The following is a 23,227-nucleotide window of genomic DNA, read 5'->3' on the forward strand; positions in this document are numbered from 1 at the left end:
TTTTAGGTTTGTATGGACTCATTGATCGTTTACAAACTGAGTTCGGAGAGGAAGTGAAGTCAGAAATACCGCGACCCACACAGGAAGTGACGTCAGAAAGAACGCACCACAGCTTCATAACAACCGGAGCTAACCACTGGAACTATGGAGGCTAGTCATCCAGACATGCCCGTGTTTCTCATTCTTCTACATGTACAGACGCTTGTGGAAATCACACATGAATACCTTAAGAGAAAGCGATTGCAGCTATTTCGGATACAACACATCTCAGACGGCAAGAGATCTTTCGAATGTCCAGGTCAGCTGTGATTGTACTTACCGAAAAACTTTGTCCATTTGTCGAAGGAGAGTCAATGAAAATGCGATCTCCCGTGGATGTGATAAAAAAGGTAGCGTGTGCTTTGTATTACCTGGTCGACTGGCAAAGCAGACTGTATCAGTTTTTGTCGGCCATGTATGTCGCGGACTCAAAGTCTAGGTCCAGAGTATATAAAGTCACCAAAAAGGAATGGAAAATGAAGGTGAAGGCAAAAGAATGAGGAGTGTCCTGACCACATATCTAGATCCCTAGATTGATTGATGTAAAATGTTCTTTATCACATTGTTTACATGTCCATTAGAGATTTGATTAATGTATGATGTCTCAGGTGTGATTCACTACAATAGGCCCCCACAGCACACTGGATTCCAGTTAATTGAAATACCATAACACTGGATATTGTTCAGATAAGTTAAGTTTAAGAACTTACACACAAAGCAACACTGGAGGTGACTATGGCGTGCGCATTTTCCGCGCATGCGTACTAGGTCGCGTTGCGCCGGCGGACGAAAGGGGGGGAGGGGGTCTTAAACGAAAATTGTGTGTGTGTGGACAAGGATAAGGTTAGGTGGAATTCACCCTGGATAACCTTAGTGTAAACGGGGCTTAAGGGTGCTCTCACCCAAGGCAATTGAGTTTGATTCTTTGTTATAAAACATTGCATCAGTGCAACTTTCTTCACTGTGTGGCTGATTTAGAGTTGTATCTATTTCTATTATACAAGGTGAAACTTAACTGACAGGGGAGTAACTTGCATTAATTTCAGGGATGTCCTGATCAACATGTCCCTATCCTGTCTGATTGACACTAATTATCTTTGGTCCCCTGGCTGGCAAGCGGCCAGCAGCTAATTATGTGCCTCCATCCGCAGTATGGAGCCACTCTCCTACATAAGTAATAATCACCATTTCGGCAAACTGCATTTTCTAGTTTCTGAAGTAACATTATTACTGTAGGGCCAGACTAAACATGACACACAGAGAGCAAGCAAGGAGCAGGCATGCTCATAGCTAAGCTGACCGCTAGGTGAGCTTGAAACAACACCAAGAAATAAGTGCTTAGTTAACTTTTCGAAATGTAGATGGAAGCAAAAAGTAAGCAGTTATTAACATGACAACTAGGCTAGACTACTGCAACGCACTTCTGGTCGGGATCCCCAGCAAGAACATCCAGAAGCTGCAATACATACAGAATAGTGCTGCAAGGATCCTGATGAGAGTGCGGAAATATGACCATATCACACCAATTCTCAAATCTCTTCACTGGCTTCCTGTTCCACTCAGGATTGAATACAAAGTCTCCCTACTAACCCACCAGTGCCTCCATGGAAATGCCCCCCTCTACCTCTTAGAACTACTCACCCCCAAATCCTCCACACGACACCTGCGCTCCGGACAGGCTAACCTCCTCCAACGTCTGAGGACAAAGCTACGAACAATGGGAGACCGGGCTTTCTGCTCTTTCTGTAACGTTGCTTGGATGGAAACATATGTTGCTCCAAAACCTGTATGTACCTTTCAGCATTAATGGTGCCTTCACAGATGTGTAAGTCACCCATGCCTTGGGCACTAATATACCCCCATACCATCACAGATGCTGGCTTTTGAACTTTGCGCCTATAAGAATCCGGATGGTTCTTTTCGTTTTTGTTCCGGAGTACACGACGTCCACAGTTTCCAAAAACAATTTGAAATGTGGACTCGTCAGACCACAGAACTCTTTTCCACTATGCGTCAGTCCATCTTCGACGAGCTCGGGCCCAGCAAAGTGTTTCTGGGTGTTGTTGATAAATGGCTTTCGTTTTGCATAGTAGAGTTTTAACTTGCACTTACAGATGTAGCGACGAACTGTAGTTACTGACAGTGGTTTTCTGAAGTGTTCCTGAGCCCGTATGGTGATATCCTTTACACACTGATGTCGCTTTTTGATGCAAGGTCCGTAATATCATCGCTTACGTGCAGTGATTTCTCCAGATTCTCTGAACCTTTTGATGATATTATGGACCGTAGATGGTGAAATCCCTAAATTCCTTGCAATAGCTCGTTGAGAAATGTTGTTCTTAAACTGTTCGACAATTTGCTCACGCATTTGTTCACAAAGTGGTGACGCTCGCCCCATCCTTGTTTGTGAATGACTGAGCATTTCATGGAAGCTGGTTTTTATACCCAATCATGGCACCCACCTGTTCCCAATTAGCCTGTTCACCTGTGGGATGTTCCAAATAAGTGTTTGATGAGCATTCCTCAACTTTCTCAGTCTTTTTTGCCACTTGTGCAAGCTTTTTTGAAACATGTTGCAGGCATCAAATTCCAAATGAGCTAATTTGCAAAAATTAACAAAGTTTTCCAGTTTGAACGTTAAATATCTTGTCTTTGCAGTCTATTCAATTGAATATCGGTTGAAAAGGATTTGCAAATGTTGTATTCTGTTTTTATTTACGATTTACACAACGTGCCAACTTCACTGGTTTTGGGCTTTGTAGATAAGAGGAAAAGTCACCTCAACAGTATGGCAGTTTTTTGGATTTTTTTCAAACGGACCATAGTCCTTGGCAGGGCATATTTTTTTATTTTCAGTCCTTGTCCGTTCCTTATTCGGATGTATGGAAACAACAGGTAGGAACTAAAGTACAGGACTATATAAATAAAAGAAATAACACAATATATTAAATGTGCTACTTTAAACTAATATTTTGGTTCAATCATAGGCCTATTTAAATCATAATTACTGCATAACAAATACCAGATGAATTAAACGTTACACAAACCAAGTCATTTCCTGGCAGTAAACTTCAAACATTGTTTTTTTTTCAGGTTTCTCTATGTTTACATTTTCACACTTTGCACTATTTTGTAATGCATTTCTTACATGTTCCTGATTTTCGCACTTTCATTTTAAGTGGTTATTGTTAAGTATTCAGTGTGATTTTAGAATTGTGTTTACATTGAGTGTTTGCCGTGGTCCAGTTTCCTGTACTTTCTGCCTTAGTCGTTGAGGGGATTATAATCAGGGGAAGGTTACATTTGAAATTAAAATCCATCCATCCATCCATTTTCTACCGCTTGTCCCTTTTGGGGTCGCGGGGGGTCGCTGGAGCCTATCTCAGCTGCATTCGTCCGGAAGGCGGGGTACACCCTGGACAAGTCGCCACCTCATCACAGGGCCAACACAGATAGACAGACAACATTCACACTCACATTCACACACTAGGGCCAATTTAGTGTTGCCAATAAACCTATCCCCAGGTGCATGTCTTTGGAAGTGGGAGGAAGCCAGAGTACCCGCAGGGAACCCACGCAGTCACGGGGAGAACATGCAAACTCCACACAGAAAGATCCCGAGCCCGGGATTGAACTCAGGACTACTCAGGACCTTTGTATTGTGAGGCAGATGCACTAACCCCTCTTCCACCGTTCTGCCCTAATTAAAATGTTAACATGTAATATATAGGTCATAAAAAATATCAGTAATTATCAATGTCGACCAATATAAAAAACTTATATCGTAATAGTTTGTCGCCATATTGCCCAGCCCTAACATTATTTACCGTATTTTTCTGACTATGAGGCGCACTTAAAATCTTTTTTTGTAAGGAATAAGTTAGGTTGAGCTTACTCACCTCAAAGCTATTTTATTTGGTACATGGTATAATGATAAGTGTGACCAGATGGCAGTCAAACATAAGAGATAAGTGTAGGCTGTACTATGATGGCAATATGACTCAAGTAAACAACAGCAAACACTTTATATGTTCCATTGAAAATATAGAACATTACAAAAATCTATCAAAATGTTTTAGTACGACTTTGGTAAGCTATGAAGCCGCACCGCTTGATGCATTGTCGGCACATTAAACATATGAGTATTATTATGGTGTGTGTATAAGGTAAGATATATTATCTGGCGTTTTGTTTCACAATATTATGCAAAAGCAACTTTTCTTATCTTTTGGTACCTGCTGATCTGTAATTGGGATCTGTACAAGTCCGCGAGTCGATAAGCTTCTTCTTTTTCTCTATCTTCTTGTTATGTGACATTCATCCTCTGCTGTTGCCATTTCTAATATAAAATAGTATAAAGTTCTTACTTATATCTGTCAATAAACTCGCCATGAAAGCACTAAAACATACCGGTGTAGTGAGTTTACATTATTCACCCAAGGAACTTTAGTTATTAGAGTTCCGGTCGGACGGTTTTTCACGGGACACATTACCGGTGTTGTTGTTTCCGGATGAGGAGATGCTGCTCCGTTATTGATTGAAGTAAAGTCTGAATGTCATTAAAACAGTTAGCTCCATCTTTTGACACTTCTTCCACTCCCGTCCTTGCACGCTACACCGCTACAACAAAGATGACGGGGAGAAGACGCTGCCCAAGGTGAGCCACGTAAATAAGAGCGCCCACAAAACGGCGCATCCAGAAGCAACTGTCAGAATTGGCTTGAAGATGATATGTAAAACATCATCTATGCAACAATTTGACCAAAGAACCACCATTACATGTTATGTAGACCACAAGGAAGTGTTTTACATTTAGAAAATAATAATAATAATATGGCTCCTTTAATGCACCTTTTATATGGAAAAAAGATCAAAAATAGACCATTCATCGGCAGTGCGCCTTATAATCCGGTGTGCCCTATGGTCCGGAAAATACGGTATATGGCATGTGTGCTGCATGCATGCCTGTGCACGTGTGTAAGCAAACATAAGACTTTCGGCTTAGACTTTGAGGATGATATAAATTCTTTTAAAAATGTTTCTAATATGCAAGTTGGTGGTTGTCATTCATCACTGCAGGTCTATTAACACCAGAAGCACAGTGCCTGCATACATCATCCACCCACACAAACTATTTTTTTTCCTTATTCACTAAGCATTTTGACAGGAAACCTCAGTTTCCACTCCTCGTGCTGAGGGCTTTCTGCAGAATGTTTATTCTTTTTTTTTCTTGCTGTTTTTCTTTTAGTGAGCCGTTTCCTTTCCCCGTTATGCCACTTAATTGACAAATTAACAGTATATGATTTAGATGTATGCTTTCCACGCACAGTTTGTTAATTGGACACATATACAGAGCCAGTAGGTTGTTGTCGGTTGTGTCGAGACGGTTTCAACATAAACACATGCAACTTCTTGAAAAGAAATACATTAATACAAGTTAATGTGAGAGTGCATAACAAAGGGAGTCTGGGAAATGAAAGAAAGGATCAAAGAGAGATAAAAAAACAACAAAAAGGAGGCGAGTGGCGGAGCAACAGGAAGCTTCTCAGCGAGCTCTCGATGGCCTCCCGCCAGCGCGTTCAGACACCGAGGAATTCCAGGCGGAGAGGAGGCGAGGAGGGAGGGAGAATGTCAAGATGGAGGAGGGCGGGGATGGAATGTTTATGGAATATTGTTTACAAACAACACGCGGACAGTAATGTTAGGCTCAGTGTTGGCGTTAACGCACTTTTTGCGTCTTTTTACGTATTGAAATCAGAAAGGACGCAAAAAAAAATTTTACCGCCTGGTTTTTGCTTGTTTTTTTTATGGCTTACCGTATTTTTTGGACTATAAGTCATAGTTTTTTTCATAGTTTGGCCGGGGGTGCGACTTTTACTCAGGAGCGACTTATGTGTGAAATTATAAAAGGCCTACTGAAACCAACTACTACCGACCACGCAGTCTGATAGTTTATATATCAATGATGAAATCTTAACATTGCAACACATGCCAATACGGCCGGGTTAGCTTACTAAAGTGCAATTTTAAGTTTTGAGCGAAATATCCTGCTGAAAATGTCTTGGTATGATGACTTCAGCGCGTGACGTCACGGATTGTAGAGGACATTTTGGGACAGCATGGTGGCCAGCTATTAAGTCGTCTGTTTTCATCGCAAAATTCCACAGTATTCTGGACATCTGTGTTGGTGAATCTTTTGCAATTTGTTCAATGAACAATGGAGACAGCAAAGAAGAAAGCTGTAGGTGGGAAGCGGTGTATTGCAGCAACACACAAACACAGCCGGTGTTTCATTGTTTACATTCCCGGAAGATGACAGTCAAGCTTTACCATTGGCCTGTGGAGAACTGGGACAACAGAGACTCTTACCAGGAGGACTTTGAGTTGGATACACACGACGCGGTACCGTGAGTACGCATGCAGCTGCGGCATCCAAACATTTGATCGCTTGCCCGTACGTGCGTGCCGCTATGTGCATGTCACGTACGTAACTTTGGGGACTTTGGGGAAATATATGTGCTGTATGAACTTTGGGGAGGTGAACGGTACTTTGGGCTGTGGGATTGAGTGTGTTGTGCAGGTGTTTGAGTTGTATTGGCGGGTTATATGGACGGGAGGGGGGAGGTGTTTGTTATGCCGGATTAATTTGTGGCATATTAAATATAAGCCTGGTTGTGTTGTGGTTAATATAGTATATATATGTCTTGTGTTTATTTACTGTTTTAGTCATTCCCAGCTGAATATCAGGTCCCACCCGCCTTTCACAGCATCTTCCCTATCTGAATAGCTCCCACTGCCCTCTAGTCCTTCACTCTCACTTTCCTCATCCACAAATCTTTCATCCTCGCTCAAATTAATGGGGAAATCGTCGCTTTCTCGGTCCGAATTGCTCTCGCTGTTGGTGGCCATGATTGTAAACAATGTGCGGATGTGAGGAGCTCCACAACCTGTGACGTCACGCGCATATCGTCTGCTACTTCCGGTACAGGCAAGGCTTTTTTTTATCAGCGACCAAAAGTTGCGAACTTTATCGTCGATGTTCTCTACTTAATCCTTTCAGCAAAAATATGGCAATATCGCGAAATGATCAAGTATGACACATAGAATGGACCTGCTATCCCCGTTTAAATAAGAAAATCGCATTTCAGTAGGCCTTTAACACATTACCGTAAAATATCAAATAATATTATTTAGCTCATTCACGTAAGAGACTAGACGTATAAGATTTCATGGGATTTAGCGATTAGGAGTGACAGATTGTTTGGTAAACGTATAGCATGTTCTATATGTTATAGTTATTTGAATGACTCTTTCCATTATATGTTACGTTAACATACCAGGCACGTTCTCAGTTGGTTATTTATGCCTCATATAACGTACACTTATTCAGCCTGTTGTTCACTATTCTTTATCTATTTTAAATTGCCTTTCAAATGTCTATTCTTGGTGTTGGGTTTTATCAAATAAATTTCCCCCAAAAAATGTGACTTATATATGTTTTTTTCCTTCTATATTATGCATTTTCGGCCGGTGCGACTTATACTCCGGAGCGACTTATACTCCGAAAAATACAGTAATTGCTTTTCGCCTGTGTTTTATTTTGTTTATATTTGCCGGGTTAAATGATGAATTATTATTCGTTATTGGTCGACTTCAAAGTAATGCACTTTCCGGTACAATTTCTTAAATTTTGATTCACCGAAAGTGTTATCGATCACAAAGGCGCCGATCCCCACGTGGGGATTGAAGGCAAATTATTTCTCACCACCAAGCAAAAACCTGCTCAGTGGCCTGGTGGTTAGAGTGTCCGACCCGAGATCGGTAGGTCGTGAGTTAGAACCCCGGCTGAGTCAAATCAAAGACTATAAAAATGGGACCCATTGCCTCCCTGCTTGGCACTCAGCATCAAGGGTTGAAATTGGGGGTTAAATCACCAAATTTGATTCCCAGGCGTGGCCACTGCTGCTGTTCACTGCTCCCCTCACCTCCCAGGGGGTGATCAAGGGCGATGGGTCAAATGCAGAGGATCATTTCACCACACCTAGTGTGTGTGTGACTATTATTGGTACTTTAACTTTACTTTAACTTTATCCAGGGTAAATCCCACCGAACCTTATCTTTGTCCACACACACACAATGGTCGTTTAACCCCCTCTCCCAACCGGCGCAACGCGACCTAATACGCATGCGCGGAAAATGTGCACGTCATACTCACCACCAGTGTTGCTTTGTGTGTAAGTTCTTAAATTTAACTTATCTGAACAATATCCAGTGTTGTGGTATTTCAATTAACTGGAATCCAGTGTGTTGTGGGGCCCTATTGTAGTGAATCACACCTGAGCCATCATAAATGAATCAAATCTTTATTAGACACGTAAACAATGTGATAAAGAACATTTTACATCAATCAATGTCGGGATGTAGATATCTGGTCATGACACTCCTCACTCTTTTGCCTTCACCTTCGTTTTTGGTGACTATATATACGTTGAGTCCGCGACATACATGGCGGACAATAACTGATACAGTCTGCTTTGCCAGTCCAAATGCATTCGCCGTTTTCCATAGTCTTCCCTCGCCGGCCAGGTAATACAAAGCACACGCTACCTTTTTTTATCACATCCACGGGAGCCCGCATTCTCGTTGACTCTCCTTTGACAAATGGACAAAGTTTTTCGGTAAGTAGAATCACAGCTGACCCGGACATTCGAAAGTTCTCTTGGCGTCTGAGAAGTGTTGTATCCCAAATAGCTGCGATCGCTTTCTCTTAAGGTATTCATGATTTCCATTTTCAGGCAGGCACTTTGTGATTTCCCTTCCTGGTTCGATGACCCGCCCTATCTTGCCTCCGATTGGCCTAATCTCAACCATTCGTGACTCATCATAGTAAACAACCAACCAATCATGGATGTTCTTATACGTGCAAGCACGTCTTGGAAGGAGGAAGGGAAGGGGTTAAGCAGCCCATGGAGAGGGAACCGGGGGAGAACAAGGAACACAACAAATAAGCGGCGTTTGGTAATTTTAACGTGAAATAAATTATATCGATATTACGCTATTTTCTTAATTCATATCTTGTTTAAAAATATATCGATACATCTTACAAACTCGATATATCGCCCAGCCCTAAAATGTACCGTATTTTTCGGACTATAAGTCACAGTTTTTTTCATAGTTTGGCCGGGCTCCAGTGCGACTTATACATGTTTTTTTCCTTTTTTATTATGCATTTTCGGCAGGTGCGACTTATACTCCGGTGCGACTTATACTCCGAAAAATACGGTATGTAATTTATTTTCTCACCTGGTGTGGACCCGCACCCGAGTGAGTACCGCTGACATGCATGTGGCCAGATGTGACACCACTCAATCTGTATAGTCAAGATTACAGTGATTCATAAACAACATCTGACCGCGATCTCTCATTGTGTCAGTAAGCCTTATGGCCTAGTAACCAAAGGGATTATCCCTCAGCATCAGTGTTAAAATGCTTACTTTTTGCATCCGTTCAAATGTTTCAACAATAATGTCAGATATTCCTTCAGTAACAGCAGTGATAACCAACCATGTTTGTAAAATGAACCTTCCACTCCAATCCTGTAGATGGCAGCTTACCATAAAACCATTTCGGTATTTGCATTATTTTGTTGCAATGGTTTCACAAGTCTTTTTCTTTTTTTTTCTTTTTGGAGGAATAAACCGTAATTAATGAATGTCATTAATTAGAGAAATAAATAAATGAAGGGAAAATTATGTAAAAAAAACAAAAACATTAGGGATGGAAATCTTACAACAACTTTCGATCCGATTTTGAATACTGAGATGACGATTTGATTCAGAATCGATTCTTCATTCAAAAACCATTCTCTATTCACATCGATTCTTGCAAGATATTATTTGTTATGAAATAGGAAAATAATTTAATACAGGTTATAAATAAATCTATTTTTGTGGAGTTAAAAACTCAGAAGTGTCAATCCATGCCCTACATGGTGGAAAACTACATTGTCAATACGAATTGAGAACTACAATTCCCAAATGCCAAAAGAAAATGACCGCCAAATTACTGATTGAAGGCACCTGGAAAGGAATGGAGATTCAGTCAGACTCATTCACCAAACAAGCTGCATGCAAGGAAGAACAGCAAGCAGCCACAACCGCAAGATCTATTCTACAAGTTTCTCCAAAGAACACCAATGGTCGGTGAATATGCTTGTTCATATCATGGCGATCGGAAATGCTTACTTAGATATGCTTAACTTCTTGATTGGCTTACTCAACTATCTTAATTTGTTTGTTTGAACTGCTGGGTTCAAGTGGGAACCACTTAGTGATGGGTTGATGAGGCGTCATGAAGCGTTTCGACACATTGCAAATCTGCATTGATACTGTGTCACTAAATACTGACATCTGCTGGACATTAAAAATCCCTACAGGCAACCTATGGATCGACTCAACTGACACTGATTTTATGACCTAGTATATACAATAATATAAACCAAGTCATTGTATTTCATTTAGGATTATTTCATATCTTCATTTAAATAAAAGTATATTTTTATCTTGTTTAGATAGTCAATAAATAATGTGAACATGTATCATAACATGGAAATCTAAGAGAACTTGTTGTGAATGAGGATGCTTGTGGACTGGGAATTTTTTTTTTTTTTTTAACATATATATTTTTTTTTTTAAAACAGTTTTTCCAACGTAATACATTTTAGACGATTTCTCTTCTTAGTTATTATTTCTCCGGCTGTAGAAAAGACCCGCTCACAGGGCACAGAGGAGTCGTCAGTGCGACACAGTTTGCGCATCAGTCACGTGACCGAAACAGCTCATGGTTTGAGCATTGATTGCATACTGAGTTTGACCAGTTTAAAGCAAGTTGTTTAAAGTTTAAGTTGGTTTAAAGCTTAAGGTAAAATGGCAAATGGTTAAAGTTAAAAGGTTTAAAGTCAAAGCTTATGGTTTAATGTTTAAAGTTAAAAGTACAAAAGATTAATGCAAAGTTAAAGGATGAATTCATGTTTAACTCTTGATAAAAGTTAAGCTTGAATTTAGAATGTTAAAAGTTTAAAAGACTTCGAGAAAAGAGACCATCTACAAGCTCGTAGCCATTCTTGTAGTTTCTTTTTTCCCTTTAATAACTCTAATTGTTGAATGGATTTAGTTTGGTTCATTTAACCTGCTTGTTCCATTCAATTGATTTAAGTTAATATTTAATTCATTTAAAATGGTAAAGGCCCCGGGGGGTGGATGAGATCCGCCCGGAGTTCCTTAAGGCTCTGGATGCTGTGGGGCTGTCTTGGTTGACAAGACTCTGCAGCATCGCGTGGACATCGGGGGCGGTACCTCTGGATTGGCAGACCGGGGTGGTGGTTCCTCTCTTTAAGAAGGGGAACCGGAGGGTGTGTTCTAACTATCGTGGGATCACACTCCTCAGCCTTCCCGGTAAGGTCTATTCAGGTGTACTGGAGAGGAGGCTACGCCGGATAGTCGAACCTCGGATTCAGGAGGAACAGTGTGGTTTTCGTCCTGGTCGTGGAACTGTGGACCAGCTCTATACTCTCGGCAGGGTCCTTGAGGGTGCATGGGAGTTTGCCCAACCAGTCTACATGTGTTTTGTGGACTTGGAGAAGGCATTCGACCGTGTCCCTCGGGAAGTCCTGTGGGGAGTGCTCAGAGAGTATGGGGTGTCGGACTGTCTGATTTTGGCGGTCCGCTCCCTGTATGATCAGTGTCAGAGCTTGGTCCGCATTGCCGGCAGTAAGTCGGACACGTTTCCAGTGAGGGTTGGACTCCGCCAAAGCTGCCCTTTGTCACCGATTCTGTTCATAACTTTTATGGACAGAATTTCTAGGCGCAGTCAAGGCGTTGAGGGGATCTGGTTTGGTTGCTGCAGGATTAGGTCTCTGCTTTTTGCAGATAATGTGGTCCTGATGGCTTCATCTGGCCAGGATCTTCAGCTCTCGCTGGATCGGTTCGCAGCCGAGTGTGAAGCGACTGGGATGAGAATCAGCACCTCCAAGTCCGAGTCCATGGTTCTCGCCCGGAAAAGGGTGGAATGCCATCTTCGGGTTGGGGAGGAGACCCTGCCCCAAGTGGAGGAGTTCAAGTACCTCGGAGTCTTGTTCACGAGTGAGGGAAGAGTGGATCGTGAGATCGACAGGCGGATCGGTGCGGCATCTTCAGTAATGCGGACGCTGTATCGATCCGTTGTGGTGAAGAAGGAGCTGAGCCGGAAGGCAAAGCTCTCAATTTACCGGTCGATCTACGTTCCCATCCTCACCTATGGTCATGAGCTTTGGGTTATGACCGAAAGGACAAGATCACGGGTACAAGCGGCCGAAATGAGTTTCCTCCGCCGGGTGGCAGGGCTCTCCCTTAGAGATAGGGTGAGAAGCTCTGTCATCCGGGGGGAGCTCAAAGTAAAGCCGCTGCTCCTCCGCATCAAGAGGAGCCAGATTAGGTGGTTCGGGCATCTGGTCAGGATGCCACCCGATCGCCTCCCTCGGGAGGTGTTTAGGGCACGTCCGACCGGTAGGAGGCCACGGGGAAGACCCAGGACACGTTGGGAAGACTATGTCTCCCGGCTGGCCTGGGAACGCCTCGGGATCCCCCGGGAGGAGCTGGACGAAGTGGCTGGGGAGAGGGAAGTCTAGGCTTCCCTGCTTAGGCTGCTGCCCCCGCGACCCGACCTCGGATAAGCGGAAGAAGATGGATGGATGGATGGAAAATGGTAAATTATTAAATGCAGGTGCATTTAATTTCAATCAATCAAAGTTTACTTATATAGCCCTAAATCACGAGTGTCTCAAAGGGCTGCACGAGCCACAACGACATCCTCTGCTCACATCCCACATCAGGGCAAGGAAAAAACTCAACCCAATGGGATGACAATGAGAAACCTTGGAGGGGACCGCAGATGTGGGGACCCCTCCCCCCCTGGGCGACCGGTGCAATGGACGTCGAGTGGATCTAGCATAATATTGTGAGAGTCCAGTCCATAGTGGATCTAGCATAACATTGTGAGAGTCCAGTCCATAGTGGATCTAAAACAGTGGTTCTTAACCTGGGTTCGATCGAACCCTAGGGGTTCGGTGGAGCCTCCGCCGCGCAGGTCAAGACACAACCGACTCATCTTGTAAATAAAAACTTCTCCCTATCGGCGTACTATGGATACCCACAAACAATGTTCCCTCTAATTTTCCATCTGATTTGCAGGTGTGTAATTTGTTGTGAGTTCATGCACTGTGTTGGTTTTGTTCTTTGGACAAGGTGATGTTCATGCACGGTTCATTTTGTGCACCAGTAACAAAACATAACTTTATCTTGAATTTAAAAAAAACAAAAACGTTTGATTCTCACTAAAGAAGGGTTCGGTGAATGCACATATGAAACTGGTGGGGTTCGGTACCTCCAACAAGGTTAAGAACCACTGATCTAATATAATAGTGTGAGAGTCCAGTCCATGGTGGATCTAACATAATAGTGTGAGAGTCCAGTCCATAGTGGATCTAGTTAATAGTGTGAGAGTCCAGTCCATAGTGGATCTAACATAATAGTGTGAGAGTCCAGTCCATAGTGGATCTAACATAATAGTGTGAGAGTCCAGTCCATAGTGGATCTAACATAATAGTGTGAGAGTCCAGTCCATAGTGGATCTAACATAATAGTGTGAGAGTCCAGTCCATAGTGGATCTAACATAATAGTGTGAGAGTTCAGTCCATAGTGGATCTAACATAATAGTGAGAGAGTCCAGTCCGTAGTGGAGCTAACATAATAGTGTGAGAGTCCAGTCCATAGTGGATCTAACATAATAGTGTGAGAATCCAGTCCATAGTGGATCTAACATAATAGTGTGAGAGTCCAGTCCATAGTGGATCTAACATAATAGTGAGAGAGTCCAGTCCATAGTGGATCTAACATAATAGTGAGAGAGTCCAGTCCATAGTGGATCTAGCATAATATTGTGAGAGTCCAGTCCATAGTGGATCTAGCATAATATTGTGGATTCAGCATTATATTGTGAGAGTCCAGTCCATAGTGGATCTAACATAATAGTGTGAGAGTCCAGTCCATAGTGGATTCAGCATTATATTGTGAGAGTCCAGTCCATAGTGGATCTAACATAATAGTGTGAGAGTCCAGTCCATAGTGGATCTAGTTAATAGTGTGAGAGTCCAGTCCATAGTGGATCTAACATAATAGTGTGAGAGTCCAGTCCATAGTGGATCTAACATAATAGTGTGAGAGTCCAGTCCATAGTGGATCTAACATAATAGTGTGAGAGTCCAGTCCATAGTGGATCTAACATAATAGTGTGAGAGTCCAGTCCATAGTGGATCTAACATAATAGTGTGAGAGTCCAGTCCATAGTGGATCTAACATAATAGTGTGAGAGTCCAGTCCATAGTGGATCTAATATAATAGTGAGAGAGTCCAGTCCATAGTGGATCTAACATAATAGTGTGAGAGTCCAGTCCATAGTGGATCTAACATAATAGTGTGAGAATCCAGTCCATAGTGGATCTAACATAATAGTGTGAGAGTCCAGTCCATAGTGGATCTAACATAATAGTGAGAGAGTCCAGTCCATAGTGGATCTAACATAATAGTGAGAGAGTCCAGTCCATAGTGGATCTAGCATAATATTGTGAGAGTCCAGTCCATAGTGGATCTAGCATAATATTGTGGATTCAGCATTATATTGTGAGAGTCCAGTCCATAACAGCGACAGTGTACAGTAATTAACATTGCTGTAAAAGTACCAGAATTAGCCAAAAGTCAGATTTTATTTTTGTTCCTGAACAAATCTTAACATTGTCTACCTTAAAACAATAAAATGTTTATACAGTGAGGAAATTTAGCAATCCAATTGAAAAGGCGGTAAAATACACTTCACTCTAAAACTCCTGTTAAAAACGCTATGCATATATATACAATAAAGTATAGTACAGACAAGTAAAATGATGACAATTTAAACATCCATTTTTATACTTTTCAATCAAACCTAGATTTAATTTGATGCATGTTTTGTTCTAAAACAAAATGAGTAGGGCTGTGCGAATTGGCTGAAAACTTTATAACGATATACGTTTTTTTGTCAAAAATAACACATTTGATGATTAATAATAAACATACATTTGCATATCTTCCTGACACATGACTTTGTCCACCAGTATAACATTACCAGCCCAACATTGGCGCTGTGCACTTTACATTCTGATTAATGACGCATTCAAAGTACCTAATTGTATTTATTAAACTCCTTTGTAGATAAACAACCAAGTGCAAGGACATGTTATTAAACAGATTTTTTTTCCCCCTCTTGCATCCGTTCCAGCTGTCAGATTACGGAACCAAACCATACGCTTTTCATCAGCCAAAATGCTTCTCGCTACAGAGCATCATCAGTCAACAGATAATCCCCCAGAGTACGACAACTTTGCCGTGTTTACGAAGCATCGCTTGGGGCACTCCACACACTGGTACAGTCTGCTTTAAAGAGTCATCTCACCACTTCACAACATGACAGTGTAGGATGCTCTGGATTGATTGTAAGGTGCATTAAAGTGGTCATATTATAATTTGTTTTCTACATTTAAAACACTTCCTTGTGGTCTAAATGACATGTAATGGTGTAAATGTTGCATAGATTGTTTTACAGATCGTCTTCAAGCCGCTTTCTGACAGTCGTTTCCGGATGCGCCGTTTTGTGGGAGGTCTTATTTACGTGGCTCACCTTCGACCACGTCTTCTCCCCGTCATCTTTGTTGTAGCGGTGTAGCGTGCAAGAACGGGACTACAAAGGCGGACGCGCGCAGATTTTCAGGACTTATGCAGATCCCAAATACAGATCAGCAGGTACCAGAAGGTAAGAAAAGTTGCTTTTGCGTAATATTGCGAAACAAAACGCCAGATAATGTCTTGCCTTATACACACACCATAATAATACTCGTATGTTGAAGCACAGTACAATCCATCAAGCGGTGCAGCTTCGTAGCTTACCAAAGTCGTACTAAAACATTTTGATCGATTTTTGAGTGCCGTGTGTAATGTTCTTTATTTTTAATGGAGCATTTAACATTTTGGTGTTGTTTACTTCATTCATATTGCAGTCTACACCTATCTCTTTTGTGTGACTGCCATCAAATTGCAGTCTACACGTAACTCGTATGTGTGACTGCCATCATATTGCAGTCTACACGTATCTCGTATGTGTGACTGCCATCATATTGCAGTCTACACGTATCTCGTATGTGTGACTGCCATCATATTGCAGTCTACATGTATCTCGTATGTGTGACTGCCATCATATTGCAGTCTACACGTATCTCGTATGTGTGACTGCCATCATATTGCAGCCTACACGTATCTCGTATGTGTGACTGCCATCATATTGCAGCCTACACGTATCTCGTATGTGTGACTGCCATCATATTGCAGTCTACACGTATCTCGAATGTGTGACTGCCATCATATTGCAGTCTACACGTATCTCATGTGTGACTGCCATCATATTGCAGCCTACACGTATCTCGTATGTGTGACTGCCATCATATTGCAGTCTACACGTATCTCGTATGTGTGACTGCCATCATATTGCAGTCTACACGTATCTCGAATGTGTGACTGCCATCATATTGCAGTCTACACGTATCTCGAATGTGTGACTGCCATCATATTGCAGTCTACACGTATCTCGTATGTGTGACTGCCATTATATTGCAGTCTACACGTATCTCGTATGTGTGACTGCCATCATATTGCAGTCTACACGTATCTCGTATGTGTGACTGCCATCATATTGCAGTCTACACGTATCTCGTATGTGTGACTGCCATCATATTGCAGTCTACACGTATCTCGTATGTGTGACTGCCATCATATTGCAGTCTACACGTATCTCGTATGTGTGACTGCCATCATATTGCAGTCTACACGTATCTCGTATGTGTGACTGCCATCATATTGCAGTCTACACGTATCTCATGTGTGACTGCCATCATATTGCAGCCTACACGTATCTCGTATGTGTGACTGCCATCATATTGCAGTCTACACGTATCTCGTATGTGTGACTGCCATCATATTGCAGTCTACACGTATCTCGAATGTGTGACTGCCATCATATTGCAGTCTACACGTATCTCGAATGTGTGACTGCCATCATATTGCAGTCTACACGTATCTCGTATGTGTGACTGCCATTATATTGCAGTCTACACGTATCTCGTATGTGTGACTGCCATCATATTGCAGTCTACACGTATCTCGTATGTGTGACTGCCATCATATTGCAGTCTACACGTATCTCGTATGTGTGACTGCCATCATATTGCAGTCTACACGCATCTCGTATGTGTGACTGCCATCATATTGCAGTCTACACGCATCTCGTATGTGTGACTGCCATCATATTGCAGTCTACACGCATCTCGTATGTGTGACTGCCATCATATTGCAGTCTACATGCATCTCGTATGTGTGACTGCCATCATATTGAGTCTACACGCATCTCGTATGTGTGACTGCCATCATATTGCAGTCTACACGTATCTCGTATGTGTCACTGCTATCATATTGCAGTCTACACGCATCTCGTATGTTGTGTGACTGCCATTATATTGCAGTCTACACGTATCTCGTATGTTGTGTGACTGCCATCATATTGCAGTCTACATGCATCTCGTATGTTGTGTGACTGCCATCATATTGCAGTCCACACGCATCTCGTATGTTATGTGTGACTGCCATCATTTTGAGACACTTGTGATTTAGGGCTATATAAATAAACATTGATTGATTGATTGATTGATATGGCAGTCTACACGCATCTCGTATGTTGTGTGACTGCCATCCTATGGCAGTCTACACGCATCTCGTATGTTATGTGTGACTGCCATCATATTGCAGTCTACACGTATCGCGTATGTTATGTGTGACTGCCATCATATTGCAGTCTACACGCATCTCGTATGTTACGTGTGACTGCCATCATATTGCAGTCTACATGTATCTCTTATGTTTGACTGCCATCTACCGGTCACACTTATCATTCCAACTTGGTGTGCAATACGGATGTTAGTATTTTTTCTTTTCTTTTCTTTTATTAGTAAGCAATATGCCATTATGTAGTATATATATTTTTTTTTTTCATTATGTTTGACTGCTCCTGTATGCAAAAACCTTCACTGCAACAATGTATTTTCCCCATTGTGGGATAAATAAAAGTATATCCTATCCCGTTAATTGGCATAGAGAATGTCATAATGAACCCCGTAAGATCCAGCAAAAACATCTGGGGCCTCATGTATTAAACGTGAACCTCAGGCGTACGCGCTTCTTAGAGGAAAAGTTGAGATGTATCAAGAGTGAAGTGGATGTGGAAATGTGCGGTACCTCATGCCAACTTCTACATACCGTGGATAGTTTGGCAACATACAGAGTTGGTCATTCGGTCTTTACCAACATTTCACTTCAACAATGTAAAAGATTGAGGCAAGGACAAAAAATTAAGTTTTTCGCAAATGCATTTTATCCTTCATATTCATACTTGTGAGGACGTCTATTTTTTTTATCTACGCAATCATTTTGCCACCTATTGCTGTCACAATGTGTTCCTGTGACTCCAGCACAGCTTGGCCAGCCGGTGGTTGTGGCACATTAATGGCACCGGACAGGGAGCAATGTCCCGACTTTGTCACGTGGCTGCTACTGCAAGTAGCTTTCCTGTGTTGTTATAATAAATTGAGTAATCAAACAGGAGTCAAAGTCTTTCATATCCTTTTTGATAAGCTGGCATGTTTGAATTCAAAATATAACATCATTTTCACAATAAACTCTAATCTGGCTGTGAACAGGCAACCCTATGAACACATTGTGTTGTACGTTACATAAATTATTTTTAACTTGGGGGTAATCAGTCACCCACATGTGCTCCCACATCTTTTTAAAGTTGCATGCATCATTGCAGCTACTTATTTCAAACAGGGTGGCACTACTTTGCCAATCCATCTTATTCTTCACCCTATTTCCTGATGTAGTACCACTTATTGTTTGTTCCTGTGTGCCGTTCTGACTCCACAGCAGTGACAACTTTGCACACTTTTCCCATTCAACCCTCTTTTGTTCGCTGTAAACATCAGAGGACAGCTTGCCAAAAAGTATATTTAGCAAAACGCACCTCCTACTCCTTTGTCCGTGAATTCCTTAATTTTCGCCGTCTTGCTCATTATTTTTATGTTTTCTATGCAGTGTAGTATGGGATCTCAGGCACATGGCTAATTTAAATATGATAAATATTTAAATGATGGCGTGGACAAGGCAGTGGCCAGCCACTCTAACATATGCGCTTAATTCCACATTGATTGGGACGTAAGAAAAGAAATGTGCCTGGGTTAATGCGTGCGCACACTTTAATACATCTGAATTGTGTTGTGCGTACAACATTTTCTGGATTTGAACGTAAACCATTTTTAGTAAGTCTTAAATACATGAGGCCCCAGGTCTTACTCGCTAGCATTGGCTTACAGCTAGAGATCGACATTCCAACCATGGGAAGGAAGAAAGGAGTACGAAGAACAGTGCTGGGAAGAAGTTGATATTAATTAAATTACCGTATTTTCCGGACTATAAGGCGCACTTAAAATCTTTTGTCTTTTTTTTTTTTTTTTCAAAACTCGACAGTGCGCCTAATAACCCTAATGTACGGAATAATTCTGGTTTTGCTCACCGACCTCCGAGCAATTTTATTTGGTACATGGTGTAATAAGTGACCAGTAGATGGCAGTCAAACATAAGAGATGCATGTAGACTGCAACATGATGGCAATATGACTCACGTAAACAACGTCAACATTTTATATGTTCCATTGAAAATATAGAACGTTACACAAAGCGCTCAAAAATCTATCAAAATGTTTTAGTACGACTTTGGTAAGCTATACAGCCGCTCCGCTTGGTGGATTGTCGGCACATTAAACATACAAGTGTTATTATGGTGTGTGTATAAGGTAAGACATATTATCTGGCGTTTTGTTTCACAATATTATGCAAAAGCAACTTTTCTTACTTTCTGGTACCTGCTGATCTGTATTTAGGATCTGCATAAGTCCTGAAAAATTGCACGCGTCCACCTTTGTAGTCCGTATCAACGACGTAGTTGATGAGCTTCTTTTTCTCTGTCTTCTTATGTGACATTCATCCTCCGCTGTTGCCATTTCTAATATAAAATAGTGTAAAGTTCTTACTTATATCTGTCAGTAAACTCGCCATGAAAGCGGTAAAACATACCGGTGTCGTGAGTTTACATTATTCACCCAAGGAACTTTAGTTATTAGAGAGTTCCAGTCGGAAGGTTTTTCACAGGACACATTTCCGTCCTTGTTGTTTCCGGATGAGAGGATGCTGCTCCGTTATTGATTAAAGTAAAAGTCTGAATGTCATTAAAACAGTTAGCTCCATCTTTTGACACTTCTTCCACTCCCGTCCTTGCACGCTACAACGCTACAACAAAGATGACGGGGAGAAGACGCTGCCCAAGGTGAGCCACGTAAATAAGACCGCCCACAAAACAGCGCGTCCTGAAGCATCTGTCAGAAAGCGGCTTGAAGATGATCTGTAAAACATCATCTATGCAACATTTTGACCAAAGAACCACCATTACATGTTATGTAGACCACAAGGAAGTATTTTCCATTTAGAAAAAAAAATAAAATATGACTCCTTTTAATGCGCCTTATAGTCCTTTTAATGCGCCTTTTATATGAAAAAAAGATCGAAATTAGACCATTCCTCGGCGGTGCACATTATAATCCGGTGCGCCCTATGGTCCGGAAAATACGGTAAAAAAAAAAAAATCAACTTTTCACAGCAATTTGAGCATTTCACTGTTGGTCTGCACCATACTGAAGCAGAACAAGTCTAATGCCAGCCATGTATGTTCAAATAATATCTTAACGGGGGACATTTAAATATGGAGAAGCTGCTAATGGTGTGTTTGATGAAGGAGCTGGAAGGAAGTCTATTCTCCAAAGTAAATGTTGGACATTATTACATTGTTTCATAAAACTGCTGTAGTTGTTTGTAGTACATTATATTGTATTGTTTTTATCATATTTTTCGTAATTGTTGAATTTAAATTAATCTGATATTGGAGCCACTGCGTACAACATATCTACACGTCGTAAGATATTTTACGACTAGTTGACTATCAAAACAGTTAGTTGCAGCCCTGCTATAAATCATTTTTACTATGTTTACCGTGGTCAAAGATCCTCTACATGACAGAAGTACTCTCCTGTTTTTAGAAATCTGCTGCAAAATGTTAGTCGCTTCTTAGTTTTGAATGCAACTTGTAGGCCTGATGTCATTCTCGCATTTGGCCCGCGCTCAACTGGTTGCAGAGCCTTAGTCCGGGGCAGAGGTGGGTAGAGTAGCCAGAAATTGTACTCAAGTAAGAGTACTGTTACTTTAGAGATTTATTACTCAAGTAAAAGTAAGGAGTAGTCACCCAAATATTTACTTGAGTAAAAGTAAAAAGTATGTTGTGAAAAAACTACTCAAGTACTGAGTAACTGATGAGTAACATACACACACCACACATCATATATATATATATATATATATATATATATATATATATATATATATATATACACACACACACACACACACACACACACACACACACACACACACACACATTTATATATATATATATATATATATATACAGTATATAATTTATATTTATTTATTTTGCCGTTTTTGTTTACATGTTAAAGGTGTTTTAATGAATATACATGCATGTTTAACACATATAGATTCCTTTCTTTCATGAAGACAAGAATATAAGTTGGTGTATTACCTGATTCTGATGACTTGCATTGATTGGAATCAGACAGTAGTGCTGATAGCGTCCACGTTTTCAAATGGAGGAGAAAAAAGTTCCTCCTTTCTGTCTAATACCACATGAAAGTGGTTGATTTTTGGCATCTTATTTGTCCAGCTTCCATATTCGTTTTTATATACTTTACAAGAAATACATTGGCGGCAAACTCCGTAGCTTGCTAGCTTGTTTGCGCTGGCTTTCGGAGACTCTTGTTTTGAAAGCGCAAGCGCGATGGAGCGGCACTTTTATTGTGAAGACAGGAACTGTGCAGTCAGTCTTTAGGCTTTTGACGGGATGTACGGTTGAAATAAAAGGGTCTTTTTTCCTTCACACTTTTGATTGATTGATTGAAACTTTTATTAGTAGATTGCACAGTACAGTATATATTCCGTACGATTGACCACTAAATGGTAACACCCCAATAAGTTTTTCAACTTGTTTAAGTCAGGTCATGTGACCGCCTGGCTCTGTTTGATTGGTCCAACGTCACCAGTAACTGCATCTGATTGGTGGAACGGAGTGAACGTCACCAGTGACTGTATTTGTTGAAACGCAGGCACTATGAAGGTCTGTCTGACAGACCAAAACAAACAAAGCGTGCATTAACAGATCGATAAAAAATAGTAGCGAGTAGCGAGCTGAATGTAGATAAAAGTAGCGGAGTAAAAGTAGCGTTTCTTCTCTATAAATATACTCAAGTAAAAGTATGTTGCAATAAAACTACTCTTAGAAGTACAATTTATCCCAAAAGTTACTCAAGTAGATGTAACGGAGTAAATGTAGCGCGTTACTACCCACCTCTGGTCCGGGGGTCTGCAACCTGCGGCTCATTAGCGCCGCCCTCGTGGCTACCTGGAGCTTTTTCAACATTGTATGAAAATAGAAAAATATATTTTTGTTTTAATAGGGTTTCTGTAGAGGACAAGATGACACAAACCTCCCTAATTGCTAGAAATCCCACTGTTTATATTAAACATGCTTCACTGATGAGAGTATTTGGTGAGCGCCGTTTTGTCCTACTAATTTTGGCAGTCCTGGAACTCTCCGTAGTTTGTTTACAAGTACAACTTTCTTCAGCGATGCCGGAAGAAGACATATTTTATGCTACTCATTCTTTGTCTCATTTTGTCCACCAAACGTTTTATGCTGTGCGCAAATGCACAAAGGTGAACTTTGTTGATGTTATTGCTAACATGATATTTAGGATAGCTTTATGTACATATTGCTTCATTATGCCTCAATTGTAGGTATATTTGAGCTCATTTAATTTCCTATGTCCTCTGTGTATT

General features: G+C 41.1%; 2 protein-coding genes across 3 annotated transcripts in view; one reads left to right on the forward strand and one right to left on the reverse strand.

Moving 5' to 3' along the window:
* glis2b (GLIS family zinc finger 2b) overlaps nucleotides 1-23,227 on the reverse strand; it is a 76,047-nt gene that overhangs the window by 20,093 nt on the left and 32,727 nt on the right. The window lies entirely within an intron of this gene.
* Nucleotides 10,136-23,227, forward strand: part of tfap4 (transcription factor AP-4 (activating enhancer binding protein 4)) — a 77,571-nt gene continuing 64,479 nt past the window's right edge. The window contains exons 1-2 of one of the 2 annotated variants that reach the window (XM_061974189.1): nucleotides 10,136-10,237; nucleotides 15,389-15,533. In XM_061974189.1, coding sequence (XP_061830173.1) covers nucleotides 10,235-10,237; nucleotides 15,389-15,533 — 148 coding nt within the window. In that variant the 5' untranslated portion in view covers nucleotides 10,136-10,234. Of the gene's footprint in view, nucleotides 10,238-15,388; nucleotides 15,534-23,227 lie in introns of those variants that run through there. The other variant, XM_061974192.2, reaches the window with a different exon arrangement.

The sequence above is a fragment of the Nerophis lumbriciformis genome, linkage group LG22, assembly GCF_033978685.3.
Source record: "Nerophis lumbriciformis linkage group LG22, RoL_Nlum_v2.1, whole genome shotgun sequence".
In the NCBI taxonomy this organism is placed as follows: domain Eukaryota; kingdom Metazoa; phylum Chordata; class Actinopteri; order Syngnathiformes; family Syngnathidae; genus Nerophis; species Nerophis lumbriciformis.